The sequence below is a fragment of the Bufo gargarizans genome, chromosome 9 (assembly GCF_014858855.1).
Source record: "Bufo gargarizans isolate SCDJY-AF-19 chromosome 9, ASM1485885v1, whole genome shotgun sequence".
Taxonomy (NCBI): domain Eukaryota; kingdom Metazoa; phylum Chordata; class Amphibia; order Anura; family Bufonidae; genus Bufo; species Bufo gargarizans.
The window spans coordinates 136,082,021-136,099,710 of record NC_058088.1 but is presented as its reverse complement, the minus strand read 5'-3'; the positions used below and the strand labels follow the sequence as shown (position 1 = coordinate 136,099,710).

Sequence of the window (17,690 nt, the reverse complement as noted above, 5' to 3'; positions counted from 1 at the left end):
GAGCACTTCTCCTTTGCCGAGATAATCCATCCCACCTCACAGGTGTGGCATATGAAGGTGCTGATTAGACAGCATGAATATTGCATAGAATAGAATATTGCCTTAGACTGCCCACAATAAAAGGTCACTCTGAAATGTGGAGTGATCACACAGCACAATGCCACAGATGTTGCAACGTTTGAGGAAGCGTGCAATTGGCATGCTGGCTGCAGGAATGTCTACCAGAGCTGTTGCCGGTGCAATGCATGTTCATTTCTCTACCATAAGCCATCTCCAAAGGTGTTTCAGAGAATTTGGCAGTACATCCAACTGGCCTCACAACCGCAGACCACGTGTAACCACTCCACATCCAGCATGTTCACCTCTATGATCGTCTGAGGCCAGTCACCTGGACGGCTGCAGTAACAATTGGTTTGCATAATCAAAGAATTTATGCACAAACTGTCAGAAACCGTCTCAGGGAAGCTCATCTGCATGCTCATCATCCCCATGGGGGTCTGGACCTGACTGCAGTTTGTCGTGACTGACTTGAGTGGGCAAATGCTCACATTCGATGGCGTCTGGCACGTTGGAAAGGTGTTCTGTTCACGGTTGAGTCCCGGTTTTCACTGTTCAGGGCAGATGGCAGACAGCGTGTGTGGTGTCGTGTGGGTGACCGATTTGCTGACGTCAACGTTGTGGATCGAGTGGCCCATGGTGGCGTGGGGATATGGTATGGGCAGGCGTATGTTATGAACAATGAACACAGGTGCATTTTATTGATGGCATCTTGAATGCACAGAGATACCGTGGTGAGATCCTGAGGCCCATTGTTGTGCCATTCATCCACAGCCATCACCTCATGGTGCGGCATGATAATGCACGGCAGCATATTGCAAGGATCTGTACACAATTCCTGTCAGCTGGAAACATCTGAGTTCTTGCATGGCCAGCATACTCACCGGACATGTCACCCATTAAGCATGTTTGGGATGCTCTGGATCGGCGTACCTGACAGCGTGTTCCAGTTCCTGCCAATATTCTGCAACTTCGCACAGTTATTGAAGAGGAGTGGACCAACATTCCACAGGCCATAATGTCACCACCAGACATCTGAGAAGCTCTGACAGACGTTCTTCAGAACCTCCTACTTGAGGTTTCTTTTGTTTTTTTTGTTTTGCTTTCGTTTCCTCATCTCGTTAGCCTCTCTCAGCTGTAATGTAGTTGCATGATTGCATCCCTTTAAATCCCTTCCCATACTGCATCACTTTGCGGTTTATACAACTTCCTGGAGTGTGTGCATGATGCTGGATGCTACTACTGAGTCTTCTACAGATAAGTTTGGTCATTCATTTGTGTTTTCCTGTTTGCTGGATCCTAGGTGACCCTGACTCCCTCCGTATTAAGTGTAGGGAGCCGGTGGTCGTGTCCCCTCACTATTATAGGGTGTTCAGGTGTCATACAGTCGAGGAACGAGGATATGGAATCATCTACCATAGAGATTGTTGCATAGGCTGAGCAGTAAGGGAGAGAGCCAGGTCTGTTACAGGGCTTACCCTTTGGTTCCTTAGTTTTGGATCCAGTCAGTCAGATCTTCATTTTGTGTCTTCTAGTTTCTGTACACCTTCCGTGACACACAATCAACAACTTGATCAACTCTATGTGACAAAGATGTGTTGCACTGCGTGAGGCAAATGGTAGCCACACCAAATACTGACTGGTTTTCTGCCCCCCTCCCTCGGCAAAGGAGAAGTGCTCAATAACACAGATTTAGACAGATATGTGAACAATATTTGAGAGTAATGGGTCATGTTGTATGTAGAAAATATTTCAGATCTTTGAGTTCAGCTCATGCAAAATGGGATCAAAACCGAAAGTATTGCGTGCATATTTTTGTTCAGTGTATGTAGTGCCAACAAATTCCGCAGCGCTTTACAATCATAGGGTTCATGTACAAACATACAAGCCCCAGGCCAAACAAACCCCAGGCCAGTTTTCACCCTCCTGCCCAGGCTTTTTTTTGTAAATCTGAAATGTGTCACTTTATGTGGTAATAACTTTGGAACACTTTTATTTATCCAAACCATTCTGAGATTGTTTTCTCGTGACACATTGTACTTCATGATAATCATAAATTTGAGTCAATATATTTAACCTTCATTTATGAAAAAAATCCCAAATTTACAATTTTCTTTTAAAAATTAGCAATTTTCAAAACTTTGATTTCTCTGCTTTTAAAACAGAAAGCGATACCTCATAAAATATTTATTACTTAGCATTCCCCATATGTCTACTTTATGTTGGCATAAGTTTGTAAATGTCACTTTATTTTTTTAGAACGTTAGAAGGCTTAGGCCTCTTTCACACGGGCGTCATATTTTTGAGGCGGGTGCGTTGCCTGTCGGCGTCTTCAGGGGAAACTAAACAGGAAACTAACACCTGTTTAGTTTCCCCTGAAGACGCCGACAGGCTCGGCGAAACATGTAGGGACACAGGTTGTGATTTTTAGGCAGGAGTAAATCAGGGAGCCCGCCACTAGGTCTCAACATTAAGAGATGTTCTACCAATACACAATTAAAACGATCATGAAGGTGTAGACACAAGAAGTATAAGATAAACATATGGTAACTGGCAACTGACCCTGAAACCGTTACTCCTGAAGGTTTTAATATGTTCCCAGCAATATGTTGGTTTTAAAAGGATTATAATAAAATTGAGTTTTAATACTACTAATCGGAGGAGCTGCAAAAATACGCTTGGTCTGAGTGACCGTTTAAAATTTAAAACTATGGTTAAGAGTCGCGTAGCAACTCCTCTGAGGGAATTCTTTGTTTGTTAATTTTGTATATTTATAGAGCCGGTCGTTACGGATGCGGAAATACCTAATATGTGTGTTTTTTTTTGTTTTTTATTATAAAATCAGGGAAAAGGGGCGTTTTTTCTTTTTTTACTTGAAACTTTATTTTTGTGTTAAAAACACGTTTTTTTTTTAACTTTATTTTTGACTAACTTTTGGGGGTCTGATCACCTCTGCAATCCATTACAATACATCTGTATTGTAATGCATTGCCTGTTAGTGTATTACACAGAGTAATACAGTAACAGGTTGCCTAGGAGACCTATCCTGAGGCTAGATCTCCTGGGCACCCGTAGAAGGCAGGCCCTGATGCCGTACAAGGCATTGGGCAGCCTCTGCACGGCATCTGGCTGCCTTCTCACCAATTGGGTCCCCGCCACAGCAGTTCGGAGACCAATGGGCTCCCTCAACCACAGCAAACCCCTTCAATGTCGCAGTCAGCGCTGACCACAGCATAGAAGGGGTTAATGCGCCTGCATCAGTGTTTTCACCGATGCCGGCGCATAGCACCCGCTCGATCAGCGTGCCGTACTATTATGGCGCTGGTCGGGGAGGGGTTAAAACATGAGGAAACCCAGCTAACAAGAACTTACATTTTATGAGGAAATAGGGGTAATGCTACTTTCATATTAGTGGCAGCCTCCTCCGGCAGCACGCGTGCACTAGCAGCAGCAGGATCCGGCAGGCTTTTCACCCGCCGGAACAGCCTGCCGGAGAACGCTGCCACAAATGTGAAAGTAGCCTAACACAAAAGGTAAAAAGTGCTTCTTTTGCACAATGGTCCAGCCATTTTAACAAAAATAGGGGAGTATATACAAACCGGATTCCAAAAAAGTTGGGACACTATACAAATCGTGAATAAAAACTGAATGCAATGATGTGGAGGTGGCAACTTCTAATATTTTATTCAGAATAGAACATAAATCACAGAACAAAAGTTTAAACTGAGAAAATGTACCATTTTAAGGGGAAAATATGTTGAATCAGAATTTCATGGTGTCAACAAATCCCCAAAAAGGTGGGACAAGGCCATTTTCACCACTGTGTGGCATCTCCCCTTCTTCTTACAACACTCAACAGACGTCTGGGGACCGAGGAGACCAGTTTCTCAAGTTTAGAAATAGGAATGCTCTCCCATTCTTTTCTAATACAGGCCTTTAACTGTTCAATTGTCTTGGGCCTTCTTTGTTGCACCTCCCTCTTTATGATGTGCCAAATGTTCTCTATAGGTGAAAGATCTGGACTGCAGACTGGCCATTTCAGTACCCGGATCCTTCTCCTACGCAGCCATGATGTTGTGATTGATGCAGAATGTGGTCTGGCATTATCTTGTTGAAAATGCAGGGTCTTCCCTGAAAGAAATGACGTCTGGATGGGAGCATATGTTGTTCTAGAACCTGAATATATTTTTCTGCATTGATGGTGCCTTTCCAGACATGCAAGCTGCCCATGCCACACGCACTCATGCAACCCCATACAAAGATGCAGGCTTCTGAACTGAGCGTTGATAACAACTTGGGTTGTCCTTGTCCTCTTTGGTCCGGATGACATGGTGTCCCAGATTTCCAAAAATAACTTTGAATCGTGACTCGTCTGACCACAGAACAGTCTTCCATTTTGCCCCACTCCATTTTAAATGATCCCTGGCCCAGTGAAAAGGCCTGAGCTTGTGAATCTTGCTTAGAAATGGCTTCTTCTTTGCACTGCAGAGTTTCAGCTGGCAACGGCGGATGGCACAGTGGATTGTGTTCACTGACAATGGTTTCTGGAAGTATTCCTGAGCCCATTCTGTGATTTCCTTTACAGTAGAATTTCTGTTTGTGGTGCAGTGTCGTTTAAGGGCCCGGAGATCACGGGCATCCAGTATGGTTTTACGGCCTTGACCCTTACGCACAGAGATTGTTTCAGATTCTCTGAATCTTCGGATGATGTTATGCACAGTTGATGATGATAGATGCAAAGTTTTTGCAATTTTTCGCTGGGTAACACCTTTCTGATATTGCTCCACTATCTTTCTGCGCAACATTGTGGGAATTGGTGATCCTCTACCCATCTTGGCTTCTGAGAGACACTGCCACTCTGAGAAGCTCTTTTTATACCCAATCATGTTGACAATTGACCAAATTAGTGTTAATTGGTCATCCAGCTCTTCGGTATGCTCAAATTTACTTTTTCCAGCCTCTTATTGCTACTTGTCCCAACTTTTTGGGGATTGGTTGAGACCGTGAAAATTTGAAACAACGTATTTTTCCTTTAAAATGATACATTTACTTGGATTAAATGTTTGATCTGTCATCTGCGTTCTATTACAAATAAAATATTGACATTTGCCATCTCCACATCATTGCATTCAGTTTTTATTCACAATTTGTTTAGTGTCCCAACTTTTTTGGAATCCGGTTTGTATAAAGTTGCATGAGCCAGTCACTAGCCAATATTTGTAGTGCTTCTGACTGCATGGGGTCTGGTGGAAAGTGTCTGATGATGGGTCAGATTCAGAATAATTATGTTGAAGTGGGGGATGGGGATGAATGGAGAAGTTAGATTAGGGTATGTGATACACCACCCTACAAAGATGTGTTTTTGGGAGTGCCAAAAACTGTGGATGTTGTAAATAAACCTAATTACTTGGGGTAGGGCATTCCAGAGAACTGGTGCAGCTCAGGAGAAGTCTTGAAATCGTAAATCATTTGCAGAGTGTACAGCACGGGTAGGGTGGTAGACAGAGATGTAGGAGGGTACAGCACTAAGGAGAGCTGTGTGCATAAGAATGATCTGTTTAAATTGAATCCTATACTGTATGGGTAACCAGTGCAATGACTGTGGCACAGAGTGGAACCATAGAGTAGCGGTTAGATAAATTAGCTGCTGCATTCAGGATACACGAGACGAGAATGGATCAGGGCAACAATGAGAGTTTTACTTGTTTTCAAAGTAAGAGGGCCAGATTATAGAGATGCTTCTAAGCTGCATGAGGCAAAAGCAGGCAAGTGACTGAATATAGGGGTGAAGAAAAGATCGAATACAACATCGGGCATGCTGCCTAAGTGTGATGGTTGTGCAACACACTGAGATGAAGATATCAGGTTTAGGAAGGTTAGCAGATAGAGAAAACATAAGTAGTTCAGTTTCTGATTAATTTTCAGATAAATAGAGGACATGTGGATAGAGACAGCAGACAGTCATTGGTGTTCTGAAATACAGGGGTGAGGTGACAGGATGAAGTATATAGTTTGGTGTTATCAGTATAGAAATGGTACTGAAAACCAAATCTACTTATAGTGTGTCTAATACGTTCTACGTAGAAAGAAAAGAACAAAGGACCTAAGACTGGTTCCTGGAGAACACCAACAGCAAAAGGAAGAAGAGAAGAAGGAGAACTAGCAAATCATAGGCTGAAAGAGAGACTTCAGAGATAGAAAAGAGAGAGCAATCTACTTAAGGCCAACTGCCCTTTGGTGAGGGCAGTTTCTTTAGCGCATAGAGAGTGGAAACCAGATAGATTGTAATGGATCAAGGAGAGTTAACAGATAGGCAGTGGATGACCAAGCATTCCAGGTATTTTGAGATTAGGGGAAGATTAGAGACAGGTTATGACATTGTTTGAAAGAGGAAGGGAACATACCAGAAGAGAGAGGGAGTGGAAAATTTTGGTTAGGTGAGTAGAGACAGCTGAAGAGATGTGAAAGAACAGGGTCAGTAGTGCATGTGGTAGGATAAGAAGAAGAGAGAATCCTGGAGACTTCTTCTGTGACTGGGTTGAATGTAGATGGATGGTTCGGTAGAGAAAAGGATCCAGCATTTAGAGGATGCTTTTCTGCTGGATGTTTTCAATTTTCTCTTTGAAATATGTGGCCAGATCAGCAAAGAGATCTGTAATAGATACCTGCACTTTTGGACTGAGGAGGGGGTGAAAAGGCTCTTAGTTATTTTGGGGATTATTGGATAGTCAGGAATCAAGGACGTGGTGGAAAGGACATTAAACATGTTTGGTAAGGTAAAGGGCAGAGTTATAAGTTTTCAGTATAAATTTGTAGAGCTTCTAACTGCATGGGGTGTGGTGGAAAGTGTTTGATGATTGGTCAGATTCAGAAGAATTATGTTGTGAGGTGAGGTGAAGGGCCAAGTTCTAAGTACTCAGTATAAATTCTCGGGTATGATTTTTCTCCTTAGGCATTCAGCATTCAGTGTTTTGCAGCCAGTTCTAGACAGGAGATGTAAAAGACCGGAGACAATGATGACTGTAGAGTGTCTATAGGTGTATGAGGGTTGATGGCATGTAGACTTAAGTAGGAGTGTGCTGAGATGGATAAGAATTTCGATAGAGAAGGAGAGAAGGTTGTGATCAGAGGGAAAGGGAGGAGAGTTAGTAAAGTCAGAAACCGAGCACAGCAAGAAGAAAACCAGGTCAAGTGTGTTGCTGTCTTTATGTGTCTGAGAGCTAAGGGTCTTTTACACTGACCAATGTTTCAGCTGACTAATGCCCCACACGTTTGGATGCTTGTTAGTGATAAACTATCCGTGTAAAGGTGCTGCCAATTACTTGATGAACAAGTGAAATGCTTGTTCATTGGCTAATAGATGGATTTGTGCAGTCACTTAAATCATCATTTGCAAACAATGATTCTATATGGGACGAGCGATGATCTCTTCCACTGATAATCAAGCAATTGTCGGGAAGGAGTGCTTCCTTACCAACAATCGTTAGCTATATCGGGCATTCTAAAGGGGCCATTACAAAGTTGTGAAGGGCCAAGAGAAAAGATAAGAGAAAAAAAAAACTGGAAATCAGATGGAGAGTTTGGGCTGTCAATGGAGATGTTAAAAGTTGCCCAAAATGAGAGTTGATCATTCTGAGGACAGGAAGTGTGCAATCAAGGCACAAAAAATTATCCAGGAATTGGGTGGGTGATCCGGGGGGGTGGTATACAACCACCACTCTCAGAAAGAAGATGGACCTCAAAATATGGGAGTTTAAGTGATGGACCTGGGGGAACAACCTGGAAGAAGTATGCTGACCTGGGGTTATGAGAAAAATGTAAGCCACCATAAATAAAGCAGCAAGGGAAGGCCATGTGATGTCACTGCACATCAGTCACATGGCCTAGTTTCAACTCAGCCGCTTTGAAGTCAATAAGACTGAGGTGCAAAACCAAGCACAGCCACTATACAATGTATGATGACCATGGTGGCTCCATGAAACAATTGATTGGAGGGGGTGCCAGAACTTGGATAACCCCTTCAAGAGAATTAGTAAGAAAAAATGTATGAATGTAGGGGAGTTTGTTGCAAGCCAACCATGGGTTCCAGAGCACCCAGTTGCATGAGGAAAGAGAACACACACAACGAATGGTTATGAGATTAGCCGGGTTTCAATGTGCAATGGGAAGGGGATGAAAGTAGAAATGGACAAGATTAAGCAGAGATGTCTTCTAGAAGCAAACAGGATAAATACATTTATATTTCAATAGTTCAGGAATTTTGGGAAATGGCGGTCTATTATGTTTATGTTTTTTATATTTTTTTTTATACTGGGTAAAGGAGGTAATTAAAATTTTAATTAAAAAAAAATATATATATATTATTTTTGTACATTTTTTTTGCCCCCTCTTAAGAGGCTCCTCTGATCACCACCTGGGGGAGCCATTCCAGGCCTTCAGATGATGTGGTCAAATATTAACATGGCCTCTGAAAGGTTAACTGTCTGTGATTGGCGTTATTGCGATCATAGACATCAGCCCTGGGCCTCTGCTGTTTAAAGTAGCAGACACCAGGCGGCTATGGCATCTGCTGCGCTCATGAGCGGCGCGCCATATTTAAATAGACAACTTCTGCCATATGTACTGCGGCAGTCATCTAAGAGTTAACCCACAAAAACAATTACAGATCTATCTTGGGCACTCACCCTTCTCACACAGCATGGTCATCATTGTTGTTTCAACAACACATGCCTACATCTTACCTGATGTGTCATCTCTATTTCTCTCTTGCAAAGAGCGCCCTCATGCTTGTTTGAATTATTAGTTTTTTACTAGTTGGTTGCTGCAGAATCTGTTGGCGCTTTATAAGTAAAGATTATCATTATTATTATTAATAATAATAATAATAATAATAATAATAAAGACTTATAGATGTAAGGGATCCACTACTTTAGATGAGATGTGACAGCTATCACTGTATTAGACAGGCCTAAAAAAGGCTCTGGCCAAAACATTGCAGACATGAGTCCTGCTTTTCTGATGTTTACTGCTGTAGTACAAATGTGAAAAGCTCAGAAATTCTTGTACAATATAAGGAAAGTCTCACCTTGCATTTGTCCAGAAATGCCCGTGGAGCCAAAACACAATGGAGGGCCTTGATGCTCCCCATGGGGGCTATGTGCAGACTCCCTTTGTCCTTCATTTATTCTATGAGGTTGCCCTGCTAAATCTTGTGACCTACGGAAAGCTGCAAAATAATATGATGAAGAGTCTAAGTTTATTCAATTCATGAAACACAACATTATTCAGCAAAATAAATAAAACCAAAAAGAAAATATATTTGCAAAAATAATAGAGGTCGTTCTGGAAGAATATACAGTACATCTTAGCTGTGATTTTTATGGCTGCAGACCAATGATTCCCAAGTGTCCAATTCCAATGTAGTAACAAACGCCTTCAAGTAAGTGTATGTCTCATAAACATAACCCATTAGCTGAACACTACCTAATGTATGACCAAACGTATGAAAAAAGTGTAATAAAAAATACAACCCCCCCTCAAAAAAAATATAATTTTTTTTTTTTTCTTGCACAAGCATTACATAAAAAACTGCTGAAACCCAGTTTTACTTCCGCCGTACATGTACGGCAGCAGTCGTCTAAGAGTTAAACTTATAGTGCCAGTGTTCATCACTCTTTGACCTCTGGCATTACAACTGATGTGCTGGATGAATATGAGATATTTATAGGATTAGTGCAGTGGCCGGTTTGGGATGGCCCCAAAGCTACACTGGGTCCCCCGGACACTGTCAAGGTGTCACCACGTATTGCTGCTCTCTGGGAGGGATGGTAAGGAGTGGTGCACCCCAATGGGAAATAGGTTCAGAGAGTCAGGGTCTGCAGTAAACCAGGGTGCTTCTATAGTGGAAGAATTCAAGTACAAAACAATACAGGCGAGGCATTGGGCTGGCCTCTCCAGTCTCCTACCTGGCAGAAGAAGGGCTTGATGCTGAGGAAAGGCCTGCGCTAGCTGTCCCTCTTTCTCTTTAGAAGGCTGGTACCCTGGTCCAAGGCTGGCGATCCAGGGTCTGTGGCAGCATATCCCCGTCTCAACGTCTTCTTCTGGTCACTCAGTAGGAGGAGACTCTGCCAGAAGAAGGGTTTGATGCTGAGGAAAGGCCTGAGCTAGTTGTCCCTCTCTCTCTCAGAAGGCTGGCATCCTGGTCAAGGGCCCACGGTCTGTAGCTCAGTAGTCCGGGTGGCTCCATGGTCACAGGGCTAGTGACCCATGGTCTGTGCCTCAGCGTCCGCATCTCAGCGTCTTCTTCTGGTCACTCATGCAGGCTGGCATTAGTCTCCCCTCCAAGCACGGGTCCCTAACTGCAGCACAATAGGGGCTCTGACTGCTCTCCTTATATGCAGTTTTTGCTAGCCTAGAACCTTCTAATGGGAGGGGAGGAGTGGAGAAACTCAGCACAAACAGATACATTGTTTCAGCTCCCGTCTGGTATAGACTTACATTAAAGCTTCAATGATACTCAATGGCAATGACACATCAGGTCTTCCAGACAAAAACAAGTTTCCAGACATAACAACGTAGCTAAAACCAGACATTTAAAAGGTCAGGCTGTCTGCTTTTTGGTGGTAAACGAGCCTGGGTTTTTCCCTAGAAAATATGGTGGTAAACAAGTCTCAGTTTTTCTCTCCAAAACATGGTGGTAAACAAGTCTGGGTTTCTCCCTCCAAAACATGGTGGTAAAAGTCTGTATTTTTTTTACCTCCAAAACATGGTCTTCTTTAACCCCTTAAGGACCCATGATGTAGCTGTACGTCATGGGTCCGATCCCTAAACATGGCGCCCGCTCGCACAGGATGCAGGTGCTTTAGCCGCGGGGTCTCTGCTATTTTAAATAGCAGAGACCCGCGGTACATGTATGCGATCAGCCATAAGGCAGATCGCATATATCTTACTTTTCAGATGCCGTGGTCAAATGTGACAGGAACTGGAAGTCGCGCGCTTCGGGTACGGTAACAGCGTTCCCCAGCTGAGATCGGGGGACCTGTTACCTCGATCTAATTAACCGAAACTCCAAGCTGGCTTCAGAGTGAATTAGATGTATATATCAATACAGAACACTAGGTGGCAGCCTTGTATTGATATAGTGCCATTGAAGTCTTCAATGATGGCTATTTAGCCATCACTGAATACTATGGGCAATCGAATAATTGCCAGTTATTGTCACCCAAGGTGACTTAAAAAAAATAAAAAAAGGAAAAAAAGTTTTTACAGAAAAAACCTAAAAGTTCAAGTCACCCCCCTTTCCTTAAATAAAAAGACTTAACCAATAAAAAAATAAACATCATGGGCATCGCCCATACTATTAAAATATAACAATATTAATGGCATATGGCAAATGGCGTAGCGGAAAAAAAAATTTTTTTTCCTCCTCCATTAAAACGCAAGAAAAAGTATTCAAGTGTGGTATCGTTGGAACCATACTGACCTGGAGAATGAAGATAACAGGTCAATTTTACCGCATAGTGTACAGTGTAAAAAATAAAATAAAATAGCTTTATCAGAATTGCGTTTTTTCCAATTCTACCCCTTTTTGAATTTTTTTTCCTGATCCCTACTACATGGTATGCAACCGTAAATGGTGCCATTAGAAATTATAACTTGTCCTGCAAAAAATAAGCCCACATAAGGCTATTTAAACGCAAACATGGAAAATCTCAGGGTCCTTAAGGGGTTAAACCCTACGGCAGCTGTGGAAAATTACCAGCTTCTCAATCAAAGCTCTAACAGTCTCTCAGTATTCATTAACTCTTTCCACAGAGCCATGTAAATACAGTTATAATAAATAGGATATATATCACAACATATAAAATGCAGGTACACATTATTAACCACCTCCGGACCGCCTAACGCAGATCTGCGGTCCGGAGGCGGCAGCTCTGCGCAGAGTCACGCATATACGCGTCATCTCGCGAGAGCCGTGATTTCCTGTGAACGCGCGCACACAGGCGCGCGCGTTCACAGGATCGGAAGGTAAGCGAGTGGATCTCCAGCCTGCCAGCGGCGATCGTTCGCTGGCAGGCTGGAGATGTGATTTTTTTTTTTTAACCCCTAACAGGTATATTAGACACTGTTTTGATAACCACGTCTAATATACCTGCTACCTGGTCCTCTGGTGGTCCCTTTTGTTTGGATTGACCACCAGAGGACACAGGTAGCTCAGTAAAGTACCACAAAACACCACTACATTACACTACACCCCCCCCTGTCACTTATGAACCCCTGATCACCCATGATCACCCCATATAGACTTCCTAATCACCCCCCTGTCATTGATAACCCCCCTGTAAGGCTCCATTCAGACGTCCGTATGCTTTTTACGGATCCACGGATACATGGATCGGATCCGCAAAACACGTACGGACGTCTGAATGGAGCCTTACAGGGGGGTGATCAATGACAGGCGGGTGATCACCCATATAGATTCCCTGATCACCCCCCTGTCATTGATCACCCCCCTGTAAGGCTCCATTCAGACGTCCGTATGTGTTTTGCGGATCCGATCCATGTATCCATGGATCCGTAAAAATCATACGGACGTCTGAATAGAGCCTTACAGGGGGGTGATCAATGACAGGGGGGTGATCAGGGAGTCTATATAGGTGATCACCCCCTTGTCATTGATCACCCCCCTGTAAGGCTCCATTCAGACGTCCGTACGTGTTTTGCGGATCCGATCCATGTATCCGTGGATCCGTAAAAAGCATACGGACGTCTGAATGGAGCCTTACAGGGGGGTTATCAATGACAGGGGGGTGATTAGGAAGTCTATATGGGGTGATCATGGGTGATCAGGGGTTCATAAGTGACAGGGGGGGGTGTAGTGTAATGTAGTGGTGTTTTGTGGTACTTTACTGAGCTACCTGTGTCCTCTTTACTGAGCTACCTGTGGCTCCATTCAGACATTTTTTTTGCCCAAGTTAGCGGAAATTGTTTTTTTTTTGTTTTCCTTACAAAGTCTCATATTTCACTAACTTGTGTCAAAAAATAAAATCTCACATGAACTCACCATACCCCTCACGGAATCCAAATGCGTAACTTTTTTAGACATTAATATTCCAGACTTCTTCTCACGCTTTAGGGCCCCTAAAATGCCAGGGCAGTATAAATACCCCACATGTGACCCCATTTCGGAAAGAAGACACCCCAAGGTATTCCGTGAGGGGCATATTGAGTCAATGAAAGATTGAAATTTTTGTCCCAAGTTAGCGGAAAGGGAGACTTTGTGAGAAAATACAAAAAAAAATCAATTTCCGCTAACTTGTGCCCAAAAAAAAAAAAAAATTCTATAAACTCGCCATGCCCCTCCTCGAATACCTTGGGGTGTCTTCTTTCCAAAATGGGGTCACATGTGGGGTATTTATACTGCCCTGGCATTTTAGGGGCCCGAAAGCATGAGAAGAAGTCTGGGATCCAAATGTCAAAAAATGCCCTCCTAAAAGGAATTTGGGCCGCTTTGCGCATCTAGGCTGCAAAAAAGTGTCACACATGTGGTATCGCCGTACTCAGGAGAAGTTGGGCAATGTGTTTTGGGGTGTCATTTTACATATACCCATGCTGGGTGAGATAAATATCTTGGTCAAATGCCAACTTTGTATAAAAAAATGGGAAAAGTTGTCTTTTGCCAAGATATTTCTCTCACCCAGCATGGGTATATTTAAAATGACACCCCAAAACACATTCCCCAACTTCTCCTGAGTACGGCGATACCACATGTGTGACACTTTATTGCCGCTTAGGTGGGCAAAGGGGCACACATTCCAAAGAGCACCTTTAGGATTTTACAGGTCATTTTTTACACATTTTGATTTCAAACTACTTTGCACACATTAGGGCCCCTAGAATGCCAGGACTGCATAACTACCCCACAAGTGACCCCATTTTGGAAAGAAGACACCCCAAGGTATTCCGTGAGGGGCATGGCGAGTTCCTAGAATTTTTTATTTTTTTGTCACAAGTTAGCGGAAAATTATGATTCATTTTTTTTTTCTTACAGAGTCTCATATTCCACTAACTTGTGACAAAAAATAAAAAATTCTAGGAACTCGCCATGCCCCTCACGGAATACTGTGGGGTGTCTTCTTTCCAAAATGGGGTCACTTGTGGGGTAGTTATACTCCCCTGGCATTTTAGGGGCCCAAATGCGTGAGAAGTAGTTTGCAATCAAAATCTGCAAAAAATCCGAAAGGTGCACTTTGGAATGTGTGCCCCTTTGCCCACCTAGGCTGCAAAAAAGTGTCACACATCTGGTATCGCCGTACTCGGGAGAAGTTGGGGAATGTGTTTTGGGGTGTCATTTTACATATACCAATGCTGGGTGAGAGAAATATCTTGGCAAAAGACAACATTTCCCATTTTGTTATACAAAGTTGGCATTTGACCAAGATATTCCATTCCAAAGTGCACCTTTCGGATTTCACCGGTCATTTTTTACAGATTTTGATTGCAAACTACTTCTCACGCATATGGGCCCCTAAAATGCCAGGGCAGTATAACTACGCCACAAGTGACCCCATTTTGGAAAGAAGACACCTTAGGGTATTCCTTGAGGGGCATGGCGAGTTCCTAGAATTTTTTATTTTTTGTCACAAGTTAGTGGAATATGAGACTTTGTAAGAAAAAAATAAAATAAAAAATAAATCATCATTTTCCGCTAACTTGTGACAAAAAATAAAAAGTTCTATGAACTCACTATGCCCATCAGTGAATACCTTAGGGTGTCTACTTTCCGAAATGGGGTCATTTGTGGGGGTTTTCTACTGTCTGGGCATTGTAGAACCTCAGGAAACATGACAGGTGCTCAGAAAGTCAGAGCTGCTTCAAAAAGCGGAAGTTCACATTTTTGTACCATAGTTTGTAAACGCTATAACTTTTACCCAAACCATTTTTTTTTTTTACCCAAACATTTTTTCTCTTTTATCAAATACATGTAGAACAATAAATTTAGCGAAAAATGTATATATGGATGACTTTTTGTTGCAAATTTTACAACTGAAAGTGAAAAATGTCATTTTTTTTTGCAAAAAAATCGTTACATTTCGATTAATAACAAAAAAAAGTAAAAATGTCAGCAGCAATGAAATACCACCTAATGAAAGCTCTATTAGTGAGAAGAAAAGGAGGTAAAATTCATTTGGGCAGTAAGTTGCATGACCGAGTAATAAATGGTGAAAGTAGTGTAGTGCAGAAGTGTAAAAAGTGGCCTGGTCATTAAGGGGGTTTCAGCTAGCGGGGTTGAAGTGGTTAAACAGTATGAGTTAACCTTTTTGAATAGAAATAAAGTAAGAAGTTTTAACTTTGTATGGGGGATATAGGCAATTTCCCTCCAGTGTTTCTGCATCACTCTAGAGGAAAACTGAGCCGGATCACTGGGCATAAAGTACTGTTCAATTCAAGTGTGGATAATTTATTTTTATCAGTTAACAAAATGCAAAGTGAATGAACAAAAGAGAAATCTAAATCAAATCAATATTTAGTGTGACCACCCTTTTCCTTCAAAACCGCATCAATTCTTCAAGGTACACTTGCACAACGTTTTTGAAGGAACTTGGCAGGGCTGATTGGCTCCAAATTTATTCTGCTACAGAACCACGACCCCAAAAATACAATCAATATCATTAAACATGCAGAAGGAGTCCTAGAAGCGATAATATGGCCCCCACAAAGCCCTGATCTCTACATCATTGAGTCTGTCTGGGATTACATGAAGAGACAAAAGGATATGAGCTAGTCTAAATCCACAAAAGATCTGTGGTTGGTTCTATACATGTCTGGTACAACCTCCCTGCTCTTTTCCTTCAAAAACTGTGTGCAAGTGTACCTTGAAGAATTGATGCTGTTCTGAAGGCAAAGGGTTGTCACACCAAACATTGATTTGATTTACATTTCTCTTTTGTTCATTGACTTGGCATTTTGTTAATTGATAAAAATAAACTATTAACACTTCTATTTTTGAAAACATTCTTACTTTGCATCATTTTTCAACACCTGCCGAAAACGTTAGCATAGTACTGTATGTGAAGTGGCCTTAAAAAAGTTTTCCAAGCCACAATAAGTAGAGTAGACATAAGAGAAAAAAAAATATCCCTTAAAGGTTATGTACACCTTTGAGGACAATTTGTTTTATTATTGCATTGAACTTATTTTAAGCTAAAAATCATTCTTTCAATTGGTCTTTACTAAAAATATTAAGCTCTTTTTTCTGTACAGAGCGGAGATGCTCTAGTTAGCAGCCTGTGGATTTTCTCTCTTTTCAGTTTGACGGGCTCTTTATTTCTGACATTATAAACACCCATTAACTCCTTAGTGACCAAGCCTGTTTGGGTCTTAATGACCAAGCCAAATTTTGGAAATCTGACATGTGTCATTTTAGCTTAGAATACCTTTGTAACGGTTTTGCACATCAAAGTAATTCTCACATTGTTTTCTCGTCACATATTGTACTTTACTTAGGTGGTAAAATTCTACCGATAAAATATGCGTATCTTTATAAAAAAAGTGAAAATGTATTAAAATTTGTAAAAATTGGCACATTTTCCTATTTTCAACTGCAATATTTCACATACATACATAAATACTATTCAATATTTTTATCAGAAATATATTTCCACATCTTTACTTTATTTTGGCTGCACTTACAAAAAATGTGTACTTTTCTATTTAGATGTGGGGGGGGGGGGGGGGCACCCTAATAACTTTATTTTACAAATCTGGGGGCCATATTGCTGGGGGACCCGATCGGGGCATAATTTGAACTTCTCCCTCCTCTCCTGAGGAAAGAGACCTTACTTAGAGCAGCGGTGAGTGGCGGTGGACGGCTTTCAGTCTGCGCATGCGCCGGGCCGCCATCTTTCTTAAAGGGTAAGGAGGGGTGAGGATCGGGACCCAGCTTGGGGTCAGAGGCGCTGGGGGACCCAATCGCTGCACCGGAGACTTTCTTCCTCCTCTCATACATGAGAGGAGGGAGAAAGTTTAGTGCGGGCAGCTCTGCTGCTGGCATTTTCTGTGATCGCCGTGATAAAGTGTATCACGGTGATCACGTAATCAGAGACCGCTTGTCACAATCTCTGATCACTGCCCTGAGCCCTCAGCTACCTCCGCAGCTACAGCGATTGATTTTATCGCTAACTTGGGCTGAAGTGCCGTCGTAAAAAAAGTGGCGCTCCAGCCTAAGGCCCCTTAGTGACCGCCGTAAAAACAGGTATGGGTGGTCACTAAGGGGTTAGAGCTCAGTTTTTATCTTATCTGATAAGAATGTGGTTTAAATAAGTGTTTATGTCCTCTGTAGTTTAGAGATAAGGTTTATTAGACAACAAAGTGAAAGTATCAGTCACACAGTTAGAAAGTTAACCCTTTGCGACAGAACATTTCAATATTTTTAATAAAGGCCAATTGAAAATAGGATTTTTAGCCAGAAATGAGTAATATGCAATCATAAACAAAATTTGCCTCCAAAGGTGTACATAGCCTTTAACCCTTTTGCTAACAGCACCGTGTACATGTATGACGCTATAGCGATAGGCAAACTTGGAGCCCGCTCACACATTCAGCTGCGGCTAACTACCATGACTGGCAATTAA

The 17,690-nt window shown here is 42.2% G+C and overlaps 1 protein-coding gene across 4 annotated transcripts in view; it reads right to left on the bottom strand.

Moving 5' to 3' along the window:
* Positions 1-17,690, bottom strand: part of LOC122946794 (tumor necrosis factor receptor superfamily member 19-like) — a 239,890-nt gene that overhangs the window by 67,053 nt on the left and 155,147 nt on the right. For all 4 annotated transcript variants that reach the window (XM_044306618.1, XM_044306620.1, XM_044306617.1 and 1 more), the window contains one exon: positions 9,143-9,283. In XM_044306618.1, coding sequence (XP_044162553.1) covers positions 9,143-9,283 — 141 coding nt within the window. The remainder of the gene's footprint in view (positions 1-9,142; positions 9,284-17,690) is intronic.